A 20,996-nucleotide genomic window follows, 5' to 3' on the forward strand; every position below is an offset into this window, starting at 1 on the left:
ACTTGATGCTACTTTTTACTGTACTACATCTCAGAGGTAAAGACTTTTTTATATTTGTTACGACATACTGTACTATGACTCTTTTTTTCATGACTTTTTTTCAACATGCTATACTTTGACATTATTTTGTGGTGTAATCTGTGAAGGAGTTTTGGGGAATTATTTGTGACTTTTTATGAATTTTTTTGTGACTTACTATAGAATATCTTACACTGACCTCTTCTGTTATGTTGTCTGTTTGTTCTTTTGGCTGCTGTATACTTTATTGTATAATAATAATATTTTATTATTATTGTTATTTTATTCATACCTTTATTTGACCAGGTAAATCTCATCAACAGTTAATCTAGCCAAGACAGCAGCAATAGGATGTTTACAAAAATACACACAAACCTTTAAAATGTGTAAATAAAAACACACAGTATTTCAGATTTAACATTTAAAACACACACAAAGAAATAAAGGAATAAGAAGGAAAAAGTCAAATTCGTGTTGTTTGAATGTCAAGTTATGTCTCAAAGAGGCAGTAAAAGCTGGTTCACAGAGCTTCACTGAGAGGAGGAGCCACTCTGAAAGAGGAGAGCTGCAGACTCACTTCTCCTGAAGTGAAAGTGAAAGTTAGTCTGAGCGACAGCAGAGCTGCAGTCAGACAAGTCTCTCTGTTTCTCTCTCAAGAAACATTCAACTGAATCCAGCAGCTTCTTCTCAACAACAGAGTCTCTGACTAACTCTGGTGAGTTCACTGTTCTACAGAGAAACTCAACATTTGGTGTAAAGTGAGTTCAAACCAGGATCCATAACAAAGAACAAAGTAGCAGCAGATAAGCTAGGCCTGCTAGAAGCTAACTAGCCTAGCTGCTGCTCCCTTTGGATTGTCCAAACACAGAGAACAGCATCTGATTTAATGTGTGGATGTATTTACTGATTATAGAGGAACAACATTGATGTTTTATAACTTACATAACTGTTCTATACTTTGGTAAATATCATTGAACTGTAAAGCCTTTCCTCTAAACGTCTCTGTCTCTGTAGTTCCTGCTGTCTGTGTTTGTGAGGAAGTTCAGCTGATAATATTTACTGTGTTTCAACTCAAACACTTCAGCTCGACTCAGACAGGAAGTTCAACTCACATTCAACCTGAGGTCCAAACATGTCAGTAAATAGTAATATGTTCAACGTAAAAGTGTAATTAAAAATGATTAGGCTCCTTACAAATGATATAAATTCACTCTGATAATATATAAGCAGCAGGGTAGCAGTATCATTATTTAATATGTGATGTGACAGTGATGGAGGATCACTCTGTGTTTTTAAATTCTATGTTGTGATCACCTTTCTAAAGTACTCAAACCCTCTTCTGTAATGTTCCTCTACAGTAGGTGTCTCCAGGACACATTCTACCATGATGACACACACAGAGACCCACAATGTGAAAACAATACCTGACACACACTGTTGCTGCTGCTGAAGATGTGATAACAGTTTGTTTTCTCACACTTGTTGTCCTCAGAGTGTAGATATGTCTGCTGCCAGCTGTCTGCTGACTGAAGATCAGTTTCTGTGCTCCATCTGTCTGGATGTGTTCACTGATCCAGTCCTCATACCATGTGGACACAACTTCTGTAAAGCCTGCATCACTCAACACTGGAACGTTAATGTCCAGACTCAGTGTCCAAACTGTAAAGAGGTGTTCAGCTCTAGACCTGAGCTGCGGGTCAATACTTTCATCTCTGAGGTGGCTGCTCAGTTCAGACAGTCAGCTCAACAGAAAGCCAGCAGCAGCAGCTCAGAGCAACAAGCCGCCAAACCAGGAGAAGTTCCCTGTGACGTCTGCACTGGAACCAAACTGAAGGCCCTGAAGTCCTGCCTGGTGTGTCTGGTCTCCTACTGTGAGACTCACCTGGAGCCTCATCTGACAACGTCAGGTCTGAAAAGACATCAGCTGATCAACCCTGTGGAGAACCTGGAAGGCAGGATGTGTACGAAGCACGATAAACTGCTGGAGCTGTTCTGTAAGACCGACCAGATGTGTGTCTGCATGCTCTGCACTTATTCAGACCACAAGAACCATGATGTTGTTCCTCTGAAAGAAGAATATGAAGGAAAGAAGGCCGAACTGGGGAAGTCTGAGACTGAAATCCAGCAGATGATCCAGAAGAGACGAGTGAAGATTGATGAGATCAAACACTCGGTGGAGCTCAGTGAGGAAGATGCAGACAGAGAGATAGCAGATGGTGTTCAGGTCTTCACCGCTCTGAAGGAGTCTGTTGAGAGAAGCCAGGCTGAGCTCATCGACACGATCAAAGAGAAGCAGAGAAAGACAGAGAAACAGGCTGAAGGCTTCATCAAAGAGCTGGAACAGGAAATCTCTGAGCTGAAGAAGAGAAGCACTGAGGTGGAGCAGCTCTCCTGCTCTGAAGACCACCTCCACCTCCTCCAGAGCTTCAGGACCCTGAACACTGCTCCACCCACCAAGGACTGGACAGGAGTCAGAGTCAGTCCACCTTCACATGAGGGGACTGTGGTGAGAGCTGTGAATCAGCTGGAGGAGACGCTCAGTAAACACATGAAGAAGCTGTTTGAGGTCGAGCTGAAGAGGGTCCAGCAGTCTGCAGTGGATGTGACACTTGATCCTGATACAGCAAATCCTTATCTCATCCTGTCTGATGATGGAAAACAAGTTAAAACTGGTGATGTATGGAAGAATCTCCCAAACAATCCAGAGAGATTTGATTCTTGTGCTGGTGTTTTAGCAAAGCAGAGTTTCTCTTCAGGAAGATTTTACTTCGAGGTTCAGGTTGAAGGGAAGACTGACTGGGATTTAGGAGTGGCCAGAGAGTCGATCAACAGGAAGGGAAACATCACACTGACTCCTCAGGATGGTTACTGGACGATATGGTTGAGGAATGAGAATGAGTACAAAGCTCTTGCTGGTCCTCCAGTCCTTCTCTCTCTGAAGTCTCAGCCTCAGAAGGTGGGGGTGTTTGTGGACTATGAGGAGGGTCTGGTCTCCTTCTATGACGTTAAGTCTGCAGCTCTTATCTACTCCTTTACTGGCTGCTGCTTCACTGAGAAACTCTACCCATACTTTGGTCCTAATCTTAATAATAATAGTAAAAACTCTGCTCCTCTGATCATCTCTCCTGTCAATCACACTGAGTAGAACAAACACTTGATTTTCTACAGAGAAACTCTTTCATTTAATGTAACAAATCTATATTATTGGTGATTTACGGTGTAAACTTTATTGATTCTTCACATTATGATCAATATTTTTTTTCTATTTGTCTGTAAATGTGTTTCTACTCCAACACACAGACATTAAGCCACTGATTGATATGATCTAATGTCGTCTAATTCATTCTAATAACTGCATAACCTGCCTTCAAGACTGTTGAATCATCAAAAACAATGTACTCAGGAATAAGAAGCATTTGCACATTCCTTAAATATCTGGGTGCCAAATGAAAATGTTTAATATCTGATTATTGTATATATAATACATTATGATTACTGACACAAATTATTGGAGAAAGTCATGAAACACTTATTCTTTAGTTTAAAAAAAGTGTTTAAGGGTTTTAGTTTCTATTATTTTTGAATGAACAGAAGCATCAAGAGGTCTCTGGTGTGTTTTTAGGGGTCAATAAAAGATGAATTATTTATTCATATTTGTAGAAAATAATCAACAAAATCTAATAATAAAATATTCAGCTGCTGTGACCAGAGAAGTAAAGTTTAGTATTGTGTTATTTGTGTTTCATACAGTCGTCCTCTCTGCAGAATGTTTTATAGCCGGAATAAAGTGAACAAATCCTCAACAGAATAAAAACAAAGAAACTTTGAACTGGATTTGTCTTTTGTATTTTACATTTAGTCAAGTACTGAATTTAAGTACAATTTTGAGATACTTTATTGTGTATTTCCACCTGATGCTATGAGATTTGTTACGACATACTATGACTTTTTTCATGACCTTTTGTTGACACACTCGTTGACTCTTTTATGCCTTTTTTTCGACACAATAAATACATTTCTCTTAAATTCAAGTTCAGTGTTGAGTGAACACAGAATTCAGCACAGACTCAGATTAAAAGCTTTATTGCAAAACTTGGTTTCCAGAATTGAGATAATGACAGACGGGCAAGACGGAGGGAGACTGTTCCTGGGCTGATCTCGTGGATGAACAGATGAGAACGGGGAGCTGTGTTTGACAGCTGAGAGAGTGAACAGGCAGGCAGGAGATTGGGAATCCAGAAGAGCTGACCGGGAGGTGGAGGTCTGAGCACAAGGAAACATGATTGACTGAGGGAGAGCACGGAAAAACAAGGAAGGTCTAGATCAGAAGTCATAGTATAGTAAAATAATTAAAAACGTCATGAAAAATTTATAGTATCCTAGCGCGACGAAAAAAGTCATAGGATAGTTTGTCGAAAAAAAGCCAAAGTATAACGTGTCAAAAAAAAAACATAATATAGTAAGTCACAGTATGTAGCATGTCGATAAAGTCATAAAATAGTCATTGCATAGTATGTTGGAAAATGTATGAAAAAGTAAAAGTATAGTACGTAGAGAAAGGTTTTTAAAAAAAGTCAGTGTAGTATTTATCGAAAAAGTACTTATAAAGTCATAGTATTTTATTAAATGTCATTAAAAGAATCACATACTATACCGTCATAAAAAAAAAATCACCTGAAAGATCATAGTATAGTATGAGATGAACTACTCGTATGTCATAAAAAGACAAATCATAGTATGTCATAAGAAGTACAGTCCAGTAAGTGATGAGAACAAAGTACTTTTCTTCACAGTAATCTACCTGTTCTGAACTTGCTGTAAGTGCCGTTGTCCAGCGTGATTTTGCTGCTCGAGCAGAAAGCCAGTCGTCTCTCTCGCCACCTACGAACAAACGAAACATTTAGTCTCTTATTGAGATCAGACGACCTTTCCTGTAATCATGCTCACTGTTCATTTACTCAAGTACTGGACTATTTTCTTTTCATGCTACTTTATACTTCTACTCCACTACATCTCAGAGACGAATATTGTATTGTTATACTTGTGTCTTTACAAATTAAGATTTGTATTGTTATACATTAAACTACCCAACAGTTTACAAAAGTACAACTGAAATAATAAGTAATTTAATCGATTAACTATTTTGATAATTGTCATTTTTCATGTAAACAAATTCATCGGTTCATGGTGAAGATTTACCACTTTTCATTTTCATAATGTTGTAAACTTGCAGTATTTTCTCAGTGTGGCGTTTGTAGTTTTTAACTGTCAGATTCACCAGTGAAAGATGAAGATGATGAAGATGAGCACGAGGGACACCAGGTCAGAGAGAATCCACATCAGGTTGTACTCGTCTGGACTCTGAGAGACACAGAAATAACAAAAGGAAGTCAGTATTTCACACATAGAGAAACTATTGTCTTAATCTGATAAGCTTGTATTTGTGTGCATGTGAACATAGTCAGTGTGTAGCTGGAAATATTGATCTTTTTTTCTCTCTATAGTTTCACTTGAAACTGTTTATTTTGCACTAAAGTTCTTAATAAAAACACTCAATAAACACAGGACTAAAAATAGGCTTTATGGTTATTTAATGTAGATTATTTACTGAATTATCAGTAAAAACCCTGTAACGGAATAGAAGATTTTGTCCTTATCGCCCTGCAGCAAGTACCTTAAATGTGTACTTAAGTACAGTACTTGAGTGAGTGTACACAGTGTGTATCTGACGTGTTACCATGAGGAAGAGAGGCGAGCTCATGCTGCTGAGGAGCTGGGGAGCGTTGGTGGTGACCGACTGGACTCCAGCACACCAGGCCAGAGAGAAGAGCCACGGCTGGCTGATCACATACAGGTTGGTGGTGATGTTCGCTGCAGCGTACTCACTGCACACAGGAGAGGAGTCATGAAGTGTTATGAAACACCTGGGAGGGGGGGGGGCATCTTTAACACTCACACACCTGGTGAGCTCCGTGGACATGGAGCTGTAGTGCAGGTTGAGCGTGACGATGTGGTTGCTCTGGAGCTCCTCTAGAGGGAGCCGACTGCCCGACGTCTGCTGGAGCTCAGGATCGATGTCCTGGACCAGAGCACGCAGGTCTGAGGGCAGCCACAGCACCTGGTGGAGGAGCGTGTAAAGCACTGTGTAACCTTAAAAGTGGTACATAAATAAAGTTCATTATTTATTTTATATTATCTTATAGTTGTGAGCAGACAGATAAACAATGAGCTGAACCTCACTATAAAGCTCCATAAAACCGTGAGGAGCTGAAGGTTCAGCTGATCATTCATCATTGTTTTATATCATTAGATACTTTTATTTGTGTAAAAATCTTTCTTCTTTATTGTGTATTTGATCATCTATCTCTATATGGTTAGAAGAGTCTTTGAGAAACAGATGTTTAGCTCTGTGACTTTAATGTGATGGTAACACATGAGAGGATAGCCGGCTAACCCACTACTCTTCATGGTAAAGGCTCCTGGAGCCAACACTGGAGGACTCGTTCTGGACGTACTCACCTGCGAGGAGTGAATGGAGGACTCGTTCTGGACGACGTCCAGCGTGCGTTGGATCCAGGTGTCCCTGTACGGGTGGCCTCTGGGTGGACGGTAGAGATCAAAGATCACCCGTTTGTCTGTCCGAGCTGCCAGCTGGAGGAAGGCCTGCAGGCTGCAGACCGTCTGCTCTGCTGCCTGCAGTCGGTCGTCTGCTCCCAGAGAGCCAGCTGTACCGAACGGATTGTGCTGGAAGGGACAACCATCAATACCTAATTAACAACACGGTGACATAACGTGCAGGTCAATGTGTCCTTCATCGGACAGCTGATGTTGTAGTACGTGTTGTTGTTGTGATGAGGAATTAACTGCCACGTGTCATCTGTACACACAGCTGTTGATACATGTGTCAGTTGATGACGATCAATACTTTGGTCCAGGCAGCAACCTCCGATTCTGAATCGTGAAGTCAATGCTTCAAGTGTTAAAGCTGCATTCTCTCTACTGACCACCAGGGGGCGACTCCTCTGGTTGTATAGAAGTCTATGAGAAAACGACTCTACTTCTCTCTTGATTTATTACCTCAGTAAACATTGTAAACATGAGTTTATGGTCTCAATCTCTAGTTTCAAGTCATGATGTTCATTTAGTACATTATGGTCCATTTAGAGTCAAACAGACCATAAAGCAGGGGATGCTTTAGGGCGGGGCTACTGTGATTGACAAGTCGCTACCACAACCACAGCAGTTTACGGCCAAAATGCCGAACTCAAAGCTTCAAAACGGGTGCCGTCACGACGACTACGTCCACTTCTTATATACAGTCTATGGTCGCGTCTTAGTCCCGCCCACAGGAGACGCAAGCGGAGGAGGCGAGGAGAGAGGAGGCGAGGCATTTAACAAAATGAGACACCTTTGGCTCGGAGAACTCATTTTAAAGCAACAACAAATTAATAAGACCTGAGTCACGGCTGCATCATTGTTTTGTTATACGGCTGTATTTTTATACATTATAGAGGATAACCATCTGAGAAAATAACTTCTCAGTACAATAAAGTACTGCGGTACATTTTCTACTGGATGCGACTCACGGAGAGGAACCAGGCCCCGGCGTTCAGGCCCTCCAGCTCGGCCCACGTGAACATGGCCGCCGGCGTGTCCGTCCGATTGGGGAAAACCTGGCGGATGTTGGTGGTCCGTCGCAGCGTGTGGTCATGCATCAGGAACGGGACCCCGTCGACGCTGCAACCAGCACATGACGACAGCATTGAGACAGTAACAGTATATTTGATATCGATGTTACTGAGTAAGATGTCTAAGTACAAATAGAAAGTGTCGTGGATAATTGTAGTGCGTTAAAGAGTCGAGAGTTTGTTGAGCTGAAGGTGCAGAAAGCAAATGTCATGTCTGAATATTTAGATGATTTCAACAAAGTGTATGTGATGAAAGATTTCAGGGCGAGACACAGAATAACAAACAGACCGATCAAGTGAAAGATAAGAAGAATGTTCAACTTCTCTGTAGGATTCTTTCTGTAATGTTCAGAAACTTACAACAGTCTGAGTCTGTCAGTGGCAACAACAAGATCCATCAATACTGGACCTGTTTCAAAAACTGTCTTCCTGTTGACAACCAGTAAAGTATTGAAAACAACAAACCTATAAATTCATAAATTCACCATAAACATCCATCTGCTGACTGACCTGATGGTGACGTCCGTCTCCAGACCTTCACTTCCGGCCTCCACGGCCTTCTCAAACGACATCACTGTGTTTTCTGGAGCCAGCTGAGAATGGATTTACAGCCGATAAACAATCAATAATTAGACCGTGAAATGAATTGTTAGTTGCAGCTCCGACCGTCATTCAGGATGAAACAAAACTTTGTTCATCTCGAGGAAAAGCAGCAGCTGCAATACAAAATGGGAACTATGCAAATATTTAGAGTTCACATCTGGTTGTAACTTCTAGAAAAAACATTCAAAAAAATTGTCATTTCCTCTCCTGATCTAGTTTGGGGGACTGGAGTCTTTCATCAGACTGGATCCGGCTCAAAAAGAAAACAAGAGAAGGAATTAGCTGAGCTTGCTATTTTATACAGTATATATAGTTTTGCTCACCATGGGAGCTCCTCTGTGGCCGATGAGGGCCGGTGCCGGGCCCAGGGTCCCGTCCTCTTTGATACAAGGAGAATATAAACCGAGGGGCACCAGGTAGAGGGCCGACAGCATGGACAGGTACACCCCCAGGATCAGGCCCCGCCTCACTGGAACACAGACTCTTTATTACGTGGAGTTACATGTTAATGTCTTTTTAAAAACCAAGCGATGTTATTGTGATACGGTGGGATGATCAGTTTTATTTCAAGTTACTCTTGTTTGCTTCAAAAACACTGGTTCATTATAACTTTTTACATTCTTAAGGGAATAGTTCAGCATTTTGGGAAATATGTTTGTGTGCGTAGAATTAGATAAAATGATTAACAGTTTTTGTACCCATTGAGACAAAAACATCATTTTTCCTGCACTGCTAAATTTGGAGATTTTTCTCTATTTTTCTTCCATATCATTACTTCTACTGCTATGCTGACGACACCCAGCTCTACATCTCCACCAAATCCATCACCCCCACCATCCACTCCACCATCACCAACTGCCTCACAGATATAAAAACCTGGATGCAAGCCAACTTCCTCAAACTCAACACCGACAAATCTGAAGTCCTCATTATCGGCCCCAAATCATTAAACAATTCCCACCACAACTTCTCCCTCTGCATTGATGGCATCACTGTTCCTGCCTCCACACATGTCCGTAACCTCGGGATCATTTTCGATCGAACTCTCTCATATGAACGCCACGTCAATCAGATCACAAAAACCGCCTTCTTTCATCTCAAAAACATCGCCCGTCTCCGTCCCTCCCTCTCCTCCGCAGCCGCTGAAACACTCATCCACGCCTTCATCACCTCTCGACTGGACTACTGCAACAGCATCCTGTACGGCTCACCCACCAAAATCATCAATAAACTACAATACATCCAGAACTCAGCTGCCCGTCCGCTCTCCCACTCCCGCACCAGAGACCACATCACCCCAGTCCTTCAAAACGTCCACTGGCTCCCCATACAGCAAAGAATCCAGTTCAAGCTCCTCCTCATCACCTACAAAGCCCTCCACAACCTCGCCCCTTCATACCTTTCGGACCTCCTGTACCATCACATTCCCAACCGCAACCTCAGATCTGCCGACGCCAACCTCCTTACCCCCCTACTCTGTCCAAGCATCGGACCTGGGGGGACAGGGCCTTCTCCGTTGCTGCCCCCTCCCTCTGGAACTCCCTGCCCCAACACCTCAGACATTCTTCGTCACTCGCCACTTTCAAAACTGCACTTAAAACTCACCTATTCAAATCTGCTTTTAACCTCTAAAGTCAGTCATGTATGTTTTCTTTCTTTCTTTTCATGTTTATTTTCTTTTATTTTTTTTTTTACTGTTATGTCGTATATTTTGTTCTTATTATAAATGCTTCTATTGTTTCTGTTTTTAACATGTAAAGTGTCTTTGAGTGCCTTTTAAAGCGCTATATAAATAAAATGTATTATTATTATTATTATTATTCTATCAGACTAGTAGGAATGAAACTTTCAAAATACACATTTAACAGTTTATCTGATTACTTTTTACGTCTGTAGATTTCTCCTAAATTCTTTTCTTTTGCAAGTCAAATGACACAAACTACACCTCACCTCTGCTGCTCATGCGAAAGAAATGCAAAGCTATCGGCCAAGCCAGCGCCGTCATCAGTAAGACTCCGCCCACATGTAGGTAAGGAGCAGTTACCTGTTGTCAGGACACAAAACAAAGCCTGGTGTCAGGAGGAGAACCACACTGAGAGCAGGAGGCGGAAGAGGAAAAGGAAGAAGAGGCGGAGGAGGAGGAGGAAGAAGAGAGTCACCTGGAAGGAAAGTAGTAAAGTCGTCCACTCTTTACTCCACAGGTCAGATAAGACGGCGGTGGCCACGATGGAGAAAGTCAGACTCACCAGGATCCCGATCTGACAAAAAGTAAACGTGTCATCCACCCACCAATGTTTGCAGTCATGAAGTTCTACAAATGTCAAAGGTTTCATATCTGTTTTAGAATAGTATAAATATGTGATATAGGTCCGCTTTGCTTCTGTGATTTGGCGGTTAGTTAAGCAGCAGTAAAAGTACTAATACAACACTGTGAAATACTCTGTTACAAGTAAAAGTCATCCATTGAAAATGTAACTAAATGTATTCAAGTAAAAGGTAGTTAAAGGTATTAAAGCATAAAAATGTCCGGTGTGATTGTTCTGCTGTTATATATTCTATCATTAGAGTAGTTCTACACGCTTCTCACACAGAAGTTTCAGTTGGTTGCAACCTGCAACATCACCGCTAGATGGCACCAAATCCTCCACACTGGCCCTTTAAGTGAATTACTTGAGTAAATGTACTCAGTTACATGCCACCGCTGGAACATTTTGTATGAAAGTGTGAGCACAACAACTATCTACACGTGGATAGTATGGTGTCTGTGAGGAACATGCTGCTGCTGTATTCTCCTCAGACACGATACTTAACATGAATTCAGTAGCATTTACCTTGTGACTCCAGTGTAAGTAAAGCTTCTGGCCCTCTGACAGCAAACACACAGCCAGCAGCTGCAATAAGACACACAAACATAATAAATGTTACGGGTGATAAACTGTACAAAGTCGTAGTAGAAACATAAGCACAAGCAAACTAACTGATCGAGGCAGCAGTAGACCAGCAACTCCTGAGTTCTTCGAGGTAAAATTACTGTTTTTGTCAACGGAGTCTGGTGTCTTTGAAGAGAGCAGAGACAACTGCTCCAGTTTCAGAAAGTTCTGTCTGACAGCAAGATAAAGAGGTAAAGATATTCTAAATACAGAGTTCACTTAAACTGATATAGATTCTTTCAGGTGTCTAAAATACGTCCACAGCAGTATTGCAGTGTGGAGTATTAGCCTCACCATGAGTACGGTGACGTAGGTGAAGAAGACTGCAGCGATGACCAGCAGCACCACAGACCAAGGAAACCAGAAGCCCAGGTTCCCAAAGTTAAACCTGCTCAGACATCAAGAGAAAACAGACTGTTAGTGATTTAAATCAGGATCCAACAATAAGAGTGGACACACAGCCTGTGCAGAGAGATATGCTAACTTCTTGTTCTTAAAGAAATTATTTCTTTGAAAATTGTCTCACTTGTCAGCTGTTACAGATATTATGTTTAATCAAATAACCAGTTTATTTATACCTGGTTTATTCTGTTTTTAGTCTTAAACACTTATATATATAGTTTAAACATGAATCTATTGAACACATTGGACTGACTTTGGGTCCTGAATTCCCCAGAAACAAATATTTGTATATGAAGACACTCGTGCATTATTTAAAGGGGTTTCAGAGAAAAGAGACTAAAATCTTCTACTTTGTACTTTTAAATTGTTGGAACACACTTCTTGTAATGTGGTTTGGTGTTTCAGCTTTCAGTGTATTAATGTATGAACGAAATTTACTTTTTAGTACAGAAACAAAAAAACAAAAAAACTTTTTATATATAATTTTGATTATTTATTTATTTAATTTCATTTAATTCATTTATTTAGTTATTTTATTTTATTAATTATTTTTTCTATTTTTCTATTTATTTTATTTTAGTTAAATGTATTTTATTTTAATGTAATGTCTTCTTTTAATTTATAAATATTTGTGAATAATTATCTATAAACACATTGTACTGCTTTTTTTGATGTCTGTGAAGGAAACAAATGCTTATAAAATATATATTTTTTAAATGAGAAAACTGTAAATCTGGAGCCAGTTAGTATGAGTTAGAATAAAGTATAAAGTATAGAGCGGAGGGTTAATGGAGGACCAGGAGAACCTCCAGCAGCTAATACAGCAGTTAATGCGCCCACACTGATGTTTACGTGTGCAGTTGTTGTACAACATGTCCTGAATGTTCGCTCATCAACAACCCACCAGTCAAAGTCATTGTAGTCGTTCTTCGCTTGTCCCCAGAAGTATAGAAACACCAGCGTTAAGCAGAAAGTCACCACAAGCAGAGCGACGCTGACACCTTCCAGCTGTCGAGAGCAGACACAAAAACATGAAACACAAGTTGATTTATTTCTTTAAACTACCCTTTAATAAGCTGCCCTTTAATAAGCTGCCCTTTAATCCTCTATTTACTGCCTGGTTTCCATTGAGACAGACGACTGATCTTTGAGCTCTATGGAGAGAGAGGAATTTAAACAATAAAGCTGTTTGGTTGTAAAAAAATAAAGCTCTGGTCTCAAAGTGTATCGTTACAACATCAGTTCAATAATGAAGCAACACAAGCTTTTAAAAGTATTTAATTGTTTATTCATTTACTTAACTGATATTGATCGTTAAACTGATGCAAAAGGTTAAAAAAAAGCAGAGTACCTTTAAGTTCTATACTTAAAGTACATTTAGTTGATAATACCTTTTCTTAAGTACGAAGGCAGGATAATTAATATTATCTACATTGTAGTAATATTACTTAAAAACAGTAAAAGTGAGGTACACTCAATATAAACTTCTTATGTTGAATCTCTGGAAAATCAGGTTTCATGTAAAGTTCTCCAGACTTTTATTTTGGTAAGACTTTTGACCATCCCAGTAAACTTAAACTCTCTTCCTTCAGTGTAGGACTCATTACCTCTACACACTGATATCTGCGTCCCATACAGAGATCACATGTGACCGCAGCGCGTCTCGACCTCTGACCTTGTTGCAGCAGCAGTCTTCCGGCCGCGTGCATCTCCTCTCGTGGCGTCTCCACCGGCAGCCGTACAGACCGGACAGACACGAGACCAGCGGCCGGTGGTCGTAGCGCCGCAGCAGCTTAGCACGAAGACCGCGCAGCTGACCGAACTGCAGCTGAGACAGCGTGGAGGCCATCGGATCACACACACCGAGACACACCTTTACATCCTGAGCTCAACTCACCTGAAACACAGAGGCACAACTCAGGAAACTCTAATGAAATACAGCCACAGTACTGCCAGTGTTAGGATGTAACCGAGTACATCTACTCAAGTACACATTTGAGATACTTGTACTTTACTCAAGTCTTTTTCTTCTGATGCTACTTTGTACTTCACTACTTTACAAATTAATATTTTTGTATACAAAACATATATTTTATAAAATATGAAGTTTTAATAAAATAAAATAAACATAATTAATCAATGAGATTATAAAAACTCTGGCTGACAAGATAATTGACAGATAAATCCATTATTAAAATATAAATTTGTTGCAGTCGGATACAAATTAGTTCAAAATGAGCTCCAGTTGTAAAAACCTGCTTTAATATGAACTCATGAGTAATAATAATAATAATAATATGATGGATAATAGTATAACTGTCACGGGAGACATTTTTCTTTTAAGTATTTTTCTGATCATACTTCTATGTTTTTACATAAGTAACACTATGAATGTATTTTTAGTGAGGTATTAGCACCTTTAAAAGGATTGAATACTTCTTCCACCCCTAAACACTCAACACAGAGACACTTTGATACAGAATAAAAGTCATAAATAAGTATATTTGCTTGAATTAGGACACAGTTATATTCACATTTCTGTGCACACTTGAAACATAACCATCCTAACTCCTCTTGAACTCTCAGACTTCTTACAATAACAAGCCTGCAGCTCCAACGTCTCAGCAGGAACAACTCAGTTACTGGAGACTATTGTTACAGTTTGTTTCTTTGGGCAGGAAATCAACAGAAATATCTCCCTCGCTGCTGAGGTGCAGTTCCCAGATAAGTGAAGCCTCAGATTGTTTTATTCTTCACCGTAAAAGGTTTCTTCACATATACGACCGCTGTTGTGCAACTCCGGTGTGTTTCAGGTTTATTATCTTTGCTGGAGAACAAAGGACAGTCCAGCTGGTTGTAATCCTCCTTTAGTGTGCATGGATTGAAATTATACTTTCATAAGTATGCGTACACATGCTATCATTATGAAATAAAGTATGCAGAAATGCTATACGGTATTGATCAGCATGGAAAGCCTTTTATATCTTCTGTATAGTACTTCTGTGGAGGTACTTTATTACTTTGTCTGTCATGGTTACACCTGTTGTGTAAGATTATAAACTCATGATTTACACCAACAAACTTCGAAAAATAACTTGTTTTTAACCTTTAACCAAGGAAATACTTACATTATTGATGCACAACAGGAGTTTGCAGCCTGAGACTAACAAAGCTGCCAGTTGTGTAACAATTTGCAATGAAGGTGCTCTTAAATTAAAACTTGCAAAAAAGTCTATTTAATAATAAACGCTTTTCTATGTTATCGTCATAACCAGAACATAATTTAAGATTAACATCCTGTCGTTATGATGGTCAATTTCCCTCACATATATATTTATTTCACATATATTTATTATTTATTTTGCGGCTTTATTGGTGTGTAGTATGTGAGCCGAATTTAAGTCTGGATCCGACTCATTCATAAAAACATAAATTAAACATAATAAACTATCCCCTTTGGTCACAAAGCACGATAAAACCTAAATGTCAGTATTATTATAATGAAGTCTGGTGTCACACTCAACATAAAAGAAAGAACGGGACCTATTGTTTACAGCTAACCTTAATGCATGAAGCTGCACCGCCATCATATCTGGTGTCAGCGCGTATTGTTATAATATCAACGTGTAGCGTCGGTTATTCTACCTCCACGTAATCCTCCGGGTCGACAAACGGCAGAAAAGAAGCCGCAGTGCGCTGTTCGTCCTCGGTCACCCGATAAAGAGCCGCTCGGAGGATGAGGACGTTAAGTAAAGCTAACTCTGGTTAGTTTACACGGGTACCGGAAGCCAAAACGTTAACGGCCTTCACAATTAAAGCACACGATTTTGACTTTGTTTATATTGCGAATTATAACGGGGTTTACTCGACGGATATTTTATCGGAAACACAAAACACATTGGTATTAATGTTAACTTAACTTGTGATTATTTTTAAATCAATATGTCAATCAATTTGACATGGTAAGATTCAAACTAAATGCCACGACAACAAAACATTTTATTTTGAAAATTATCACGGAAATGAAGATACTGTAAATTCTCTGCAGCTTCACACAAGCTCCTATTGATGCCCGATACCTCTGTATCACCGACCGCCACCTGTTGCCTCAATGATGCAAAAACACACCAACATCAGGGGATTCTGGGAGAAAAGGGATTATTATAATAAAATACATACCTTTATTATTATAAAGAAGGACATTTTGTTTTGCAGGCAGGACATTAATACTAATGTAAAATGTATTTTTTTTTAAATAGACTCAGGCTCGGTAAACAAAAATAGCCAATGTTGGGAAAACCCTGCTGGCTAAAATGTTCTTATGTAAACAAACATGTAAACAGAACGGGCAATATCGAGGTCTGCAAATTTAAGGCAAATCACTAAATCTGGACACATTGTATTAGATTATTAATCTTCATAAAATAGACTATTATTTCATGCAGGATTCTGTGCATAAAGGGGCAACAGTTCCTACAACGCAAGAGTCAGCACTTTCACTGTCAAATCCACTCAATTCAGTGGAATATGGGTCACAGTCAAAATAATTTCACAATAAAAGCTGGTTCTGTACATGTTGTGCCTCCTGATGTTGTCAAACAACAGCTTCAGTGTCAATAATGTTTTTCCTGAAGTAAACTCCCATGATATGTGTACAGCTCCCCCCCCCCCCCCCCAACATGAAGCACGTCAAAATATACAACAGCACATCCTGTTTCCTGCCAAAATAAAATAGTTTGAGCACTATTGACTGAATATAAAAGGACACTCTAAAAAGAATAGTTTTGGCATTTTGGGGAAATCTGCTTATTTGCTTACTGGTGTCAGTCTTGTGAAAGTGAGTCTTAAAAATATTTGGTTTAATTTAATAAAAACAAAAATAAATCATCAAACTTATCCTCAAACAAAACTTGAATAAATATAAAACTAAAACTAAACCAGCATTCATAGAGATCACTTTAGGTAAGTAAGAAAATGTACTTTAGTACACATTTCGTTGTATTTATACTGTCTTGAGTAGCGTATCAATTTTACACTTCTATATACTTCTACTGATTGCAGAAGAAAATATTGGACTTTTTACTCTACTACATTTATTTACATCTTTAATTACTAGTAACTTTATAGATTCAGAATAAAAAAGCAAAATATTAAATCACCAAATATATAAATATTAAAGATAAGACTTCATTGATCTTTTAGTGAAACTATCCAGCAGTGCACGTAATAAATAAAATGCTACAATAACACCAGCAGCAACATTAAAGTAAGTAAGTGTAATATATATATATATATATATATATATATATATATATATATATATATATATATATATATATAGTGTATTCTCTACACTGTGGTACTGCTACTTTTACTTAAGTAAACTATCTTGAGTACTTCTACCACAACTGTAGGCGCTGCGATTCATGTTTGCGTTTTTATTTTGAAGGCGTAACCGCCTTGCTTTCTGTTTCACTTCACAGCGCGCGGGTTTGACGCAGCGTGGAGCAACTTTGAAGTCGAAAAGAACAGGTCGTTTATAAGAAAGTTGGATTGAACCGTGAGCTCGGTGTGAAACAACCGGAGGTATGACCGACCTGTACGTCTCCTTGGCGGTGTTGGGAGCCGCGGTGCTGCTCAGCGAGGCGGTCCGCCGGACGGCCGCCGCGCGTCTTTTCCCGGGAGTTTACTGGATCTACCTGCTGGAAGCCGCGTCCACCTTCCAGCTCTGCAGCTGCACGCACGAGCTCAAGCTGCTGGGTGAGACGGCCCAGCTCGGGCCGCCGGTCGGCCTCACCCTCACCTACGTCGTGACGGTCATCCACCTGACAACTTTCCGCGGGGCCACGTGCAATCCCAGCGGGGCTCTGGAGTCCGTTTGCCGCGGGACCAGCGGCGTCGGAGCGGCCGCCGTCCTCGTCGCCTGCCAGTTCGCCGCTGCGGTCGCCGCGCAGTTTTTCGCCGCCGCCGTTTGGTCGCTCGGTCTCTCCGAGGTCCACGTCCGGCACCAGAGGTTCGGGTTCCGGTGCTTCGACCCCCTCGGCGGGACTCTGCTGGAGGCCGCGGCCGTCGAGCTGGGCTGCGCCTTCGCGGTCCAAGCCGCCGCCATGCACGTGCACAGACTGGACCAAAAACTTCGCGCTCACTTCATCGCCGCTGTCATCACCGCGATGGTTTACACAGGTGTGTTTGATTACCTGGTGGTTTACCTGCGACCAAGGCTGGAACTATAACAGAGAAGAAAACCCAAAACAGATTCAGCTCATCATGGACTGGACCCTAATAAATATTATAATATATTATTATATATATGTAATTATTAAAATTATAATAAGTCAATATAACAATAATTAAAAATACAACAAATAAAAATACAATAAAAGACCAGAAAATAAAGATTGAATGAATGTTTTTAAAGTAAGAAAATAATGATAAATTACAAGGTTCTCAAATTGCTTGTTTTGTCCAAAACATAACAATTTAATTTACTATCATATAATCCCGAGAGAACCTGGACTTTTAAGCATTTTTAGGGGAATTAAAACATCAAAATTGCTGCCAATTAACTTTTTGTAAATTGCGTTAACTAATAATCGACTAATCATTCCAACACAAATGAGGCTTTACACTATAATGATGTCCTACATTTTAATGTGGTCTCTTTTCCTTTATAATTAGTTCTGAAATTACTAAAAACTCACTTACGGTGTTGTTGATCAGTGTACATTGTCCCTGAAAATACATAAATAAATACAATTACATAGTTTCTTTCTAGGACATTATCAAGAAAACACAACAGACGTGTAAAATAAAGTGTTTTTTTTCTGTGCTGGGTACTTCAACACAACATGATAACATGATGTTTTTTTCTATCTCCTCCTGTGCAGGTGGAAGTATTTCCGGCGCCATCTTTAACCCCGTCCTGGCCTTCTCCGTCCAGTTCCCCTGCAGCGGCCACACCTACCTGGAGTACTGCTTTGTCTACTGGCTGGGACCCGTCTTAGGTATACGGAGCAGAAGTTTATGAATCGTACCTTTTTAAATATCTTTGCCTGATTGTCCTCCTGTGTCTTCCTCATGTGTCCCTCTCAGGCGTGGCGAGCTGCATCCTGCTGTTTGAGAAGATCATCCCCTTCCTCTCTGGTAAGAGCACCACCGGGCCGGACGTCCCCGCTGTCCACAGACAGAAGAAGAAGAAGAAGAAGACACAGTAGCATCAGAGACGTGAGGACCGGCACATACGTTTGTGTCTTCAGCTTTTTAGTTCCACGTGTCTGCATCTTATTGCCTTTTACAGCACAACGAGGCCTGTGAGGTTAAAACAAAGCTTTGATTGAATCAGTGGGTTCAGCTCTTCACGGGCAGAATTAAACACATAAATCTAAGTCTGTATAATGAATGTATAACTCCAGAACGTGCCTGAGAATCATGACGTTTTAAAGTTTTCTTCAGTATCAAAGTAACTCAGTTACAGCTGTGAGCTCATTCATGGGTACAGTGCAAACAGGAACTGCTAATAGCTAATTCGGCTTACTTTTTTTATTGTAGTGATATTACAATACTTGTTATTTGTGCCCACACAAACAAATTACAGCTCTGACCGTACTAAACATTTATACCAAGTATATGAATTTCATTTGACTTAGAAAGGACACGTTTTATAGCTAATAAATGTGTGAAAGACAAATATTTCACACATGAAATACTGTCAAAAGGACATCACTTTAGAAGAAGTGTTGCGTAACTGTGACTCACTGCAACCATACGGAAGTACAAAATGTGAAAATATTGTAACTTTTTAATGCACATAAATTAACCAAAGTGCACACAGAGAAAAATAAAGAATAGAAGCGGTTGATGTGGTTAATGGGCCGATAAGTTTGACATTAAGATTTATGAGCACTTTTATTGTCACTGCATTTAACTTTTTCATCTCCTCAATGTCCAAGTGACATTCCTAAATAAATACAGCAACACACAAACCAAGCTATGTGTGATAAAACTCAGGTTTATGTGTGAGATAATAACTGACATTACAACTACTTAACACCTCTTTTTAAATCTTTTAAATAGGAAAGGCTTTGAGTTGAAGTGAATTCGATGTGAAGGAGTGTAACGTTTGGTGGTTTTGTCTGATTTTAATGTCGGTTTATTTTGTTGTCAAAGCATTAAACTCTGATTAAACTAAAATGTTTCTGGGACACTTGACTTGTAAACAAAACAAGTTTTGACGATCAAAGCTTTAAACTTCTGCTCCATCTTTACGTTTCCCTGCATGCATCATGTTTGACTGATGATACTTTACTGTTTATCTCCAATATGGGTGAAGAGCTAAACGTATATTTGTGTAATATTTGCATTTCTGTCTCTCTTAAAACTGCAGAAACTTCCATTTCTCTGTGAACCAAGTACAACTTAAATCACAACTTTAAATACCTCTAAAGTCTGGATGATGATAATAATGCATTTTGTTTCTTGTATGATTATTTTAAATAGGAATAGAAACGGCAAAATGTAGAGTATATTTTTCGAGAACACGCTTTAAATAGTGTTGTAATTTAAGTGAATTTGTAATATGTTATATGAAATATTTTCAATAAAACATCTGTTTTAAAAAGTTACACATTCTATGGTTTTTATTTCTTGTGTTTTTATAAAGATGGTTTTGTCCTCAATTTAAAAAAAAAGAGTTTTGTTTAAAGTACTGAAAGTAAAACTTCTAATTTTGCAGAATGGCCCATTTCAGAATAAGGGTTATATATACGTATATATATTATAATATTGGATTACTTGAATATTGCTGCTAGTAAAAGTAGCTAATTTTGTATTTATTTCTATATATTTTATACATGCTACTTTAAAGTAAATCATGATATAATATATTGATTATATTTTGTATTGTTAATCTGAATCTGGGTAGTAACTAAACAATGTAGAGTGAAAAGTACAATATTTGTGTCTGAAATGTAGTAGAGTAGAAGTATAAAGTAGTAGAAGAAAATGGAAATACTCAAGTGAAGTACAAGTTAATTACAGCACTAAGAACCTGCTGAGTGTTTGTTTTATGGATTTGGGACACACCTGAACAATGGTCGTCTATTTGTTATCAGTTCACTGTCATTTAAAATGTCGCTGAGTATTATTGTAAATAGCCGATTATTTTGCTTTGATTGAAACACAAACAATCATCTATTATTTAATAAAACCAGAGAACATGAATTAAAGAAGTCTCCTTCGTGGTCCTCGAGAGAGATTTGGATAATCCCAAAAAAGAAAAAGCCCATAAACCACCTCCAGAGCGTTCGCCTGGTACTTTGGCCTTCGTGGTATCTGTTACACAACCTGACCTTTGTGC

At 39.3% G+C, this 20,996-nt stretch overlaps 3 protein-coding genes across 8 annotated transcripts; 2 read left to right on the forward strand and 1 right to left on the reverse strand.

The window, feature by feature from the left end:
• The first annotated feature begins 62 nt into the window (after positions 1-62).
• Positions 63-3,847, forward strand: LOC142960188 (E3 ubiquitin-protein ligase TRIM21-like). 3 transcript variants are annotated; one of them, XM_076101882.1, is made up of 3 exons: positions 63-733; positions 1,103-1,152; positions 1,511-3,847. In XM_076101882.1, exon 3 carries the CDS (start codon positions 1,520-1,522, stop codon positions 3,161-3,163), a length of 1,644 nt encoding a protein of 547 aa, XP_075957997.1. In that variant the 5' UTR covers positions 63-733; positions 1,103-1,152; positions 1,511-1,519; the 3' UTR covers positions 3,164-3,847. The 3 variants fall into 3 exon arrangements, with proteins under 3 accessions (XP_075957997.1, XP_075957996.1, XP_075957995.1); XM_076101881.1 differs by lacking the exon at positions 1,103-1,152 and having other exon boundaries at positions 63-776; XM_076101880.1 differs by lacking the exon at positions 1,103-1,152.
• A 238-nt stretch (positions 3,848-4,085) lies between these two features.
• On the reverse strand, positions 4,086-17,375 carry LOC142960186 (glycerophosphodiester phosphodiesterase domain-containing protein 5-like). Of its 4 annotated transcripts, none has more exons than XM_076101872.1 (16): positions 17,239-17,375; positions 13,317-13,538; positions 12,546-12,649; positions 11,534-11,627; positions 11,141-11,200; positions 10,469-10,567; positions 10,260-10,353; positions 8,633-8,778; positions 8,217-8,299; positions 7,605-7,755; positions 6,538-6,762; positions 5,979-6,136; positions 5,756-5,903; positions 5,297-5,379; positions 4,820-4,899; positions 4,086-4,281 (listed from the first exon to the last, which is right to left on the reverse strand). In XM_076101872.1, the coding sequence occupies exons 2-16, from the start codon at positions 13,488-13,490 to the stop codon at positions 4,100-4,102; spliced, it is 1,881 nt and encodes a 626-aa protein (XP_075957987.1). In that variant the 5' UTR covers positions 13,491-13,538; positions 17,239-17,375; the 3' UTR covers positions 4,086-4,099. The 4 variants fall into 4 exon arrangements, with proteins under 4 accessions (XP_075957987.1, XP_075957986.1, XP_075957988.1 ...); XM_076101871.1 differs by lacking the exon at positions 17,239-17,375 and adding an exon at positions 15,287-15,371; XM_076101873.1 differs by lacking the exon at positions 17,239-17,375 and adding an exon at positions 15,203-15,339.
• LOC142960190 (aquaporin-11-like) lies at positions 17,110-20,262 on the forward strand. The gene is made up of 3 exons (XM_076101885.1): positions 17,110-17,824; positions 18,529-18,645; positions 18,734-20,262. The coding sequence occupies exons 1-3, from the start codon at positions 17,230-17,232 to the stop codon at positions 18,853-18,855; spliced, it is 834 nt and encodes a 277-aa protein (XP_075958000.1). The 5' UTR covers positions 17,110-17,229; the 3' UTR covers positions 18,856-20,262.
• Positions 20,263-20,996: the final 734 nt, after the last annotated feature.

This window comes from Anarhichas minor, unplaced genomic scaffold (genome assembly GCF_050575085.1).
Source record: "Anarhichas minor isolate MPS153535 unplaced genomic scaffold, ASM5057508v1 ptg000027l, whole genome shotgun sequence".
Taxonomy (NCBI): domain Eukaryota; kingdom Metazoa; phylum Chordata; class Actinopteri; order Perciformes; family Anarhichadidae; genus Anarhichas; species Anarhichas minor.

Excerpts from the sequence above, each read along its gene's own strand:
- LOC142960188 (XM_076101881.1), top strand. The coding sequence starts at position 1,520 with ATGTCTGCTGCCAGCTGTCTGCTGACTGAAGATCAGTTTCTGTGCTCC.
- LOC142960190 (XM_076101885.1), top strand. The coding sequence starts at position 17,230 with ATGACCGACCTGTACGTCTCCTTGGCGGTGTTGGGAGCCGCGGTGCTG. Across the intron at positions 17,825-18,528 it reads CACCGCGATGGTTTACACAG|GTGGAAGTATTTCCGGCGCC; the intron begins GTGTGTTTGATT and ends CCTCCTGTGCAG. Across the intron at positions 18,646-18,733 it reads CTGGCTGGGACCCGTCTTAG|GCGTGGCGAGCTGCATCCTG; the intron begins GTATACGGAGCA and ends TGTCCCTCTCAG.
- LOC142960186 (XM_076101872.1), bottom strand. The coding sequence starts at position 13,490 with ATGGCCTCCACGCTGTCTCAGCTGCAGTTCGGTCAGCTGCGCGGTCTT. Across the intron at positions 11,628-12,545 it reads GACTACAATGACTTTGACTG|GTTTAACTTTGGGAACCTGG; the intron begins GTGGGTTGTTGA and ends ATGTCTGAGCAG. Across the intron at positions 6,137-6,537 it reads CCTCCATTCACTCCTCGCAG|GTGCTGTGGCTGCCCTCAGA; the intron begins GTGAGTACGTCC and ends CTCCTCCACCAG.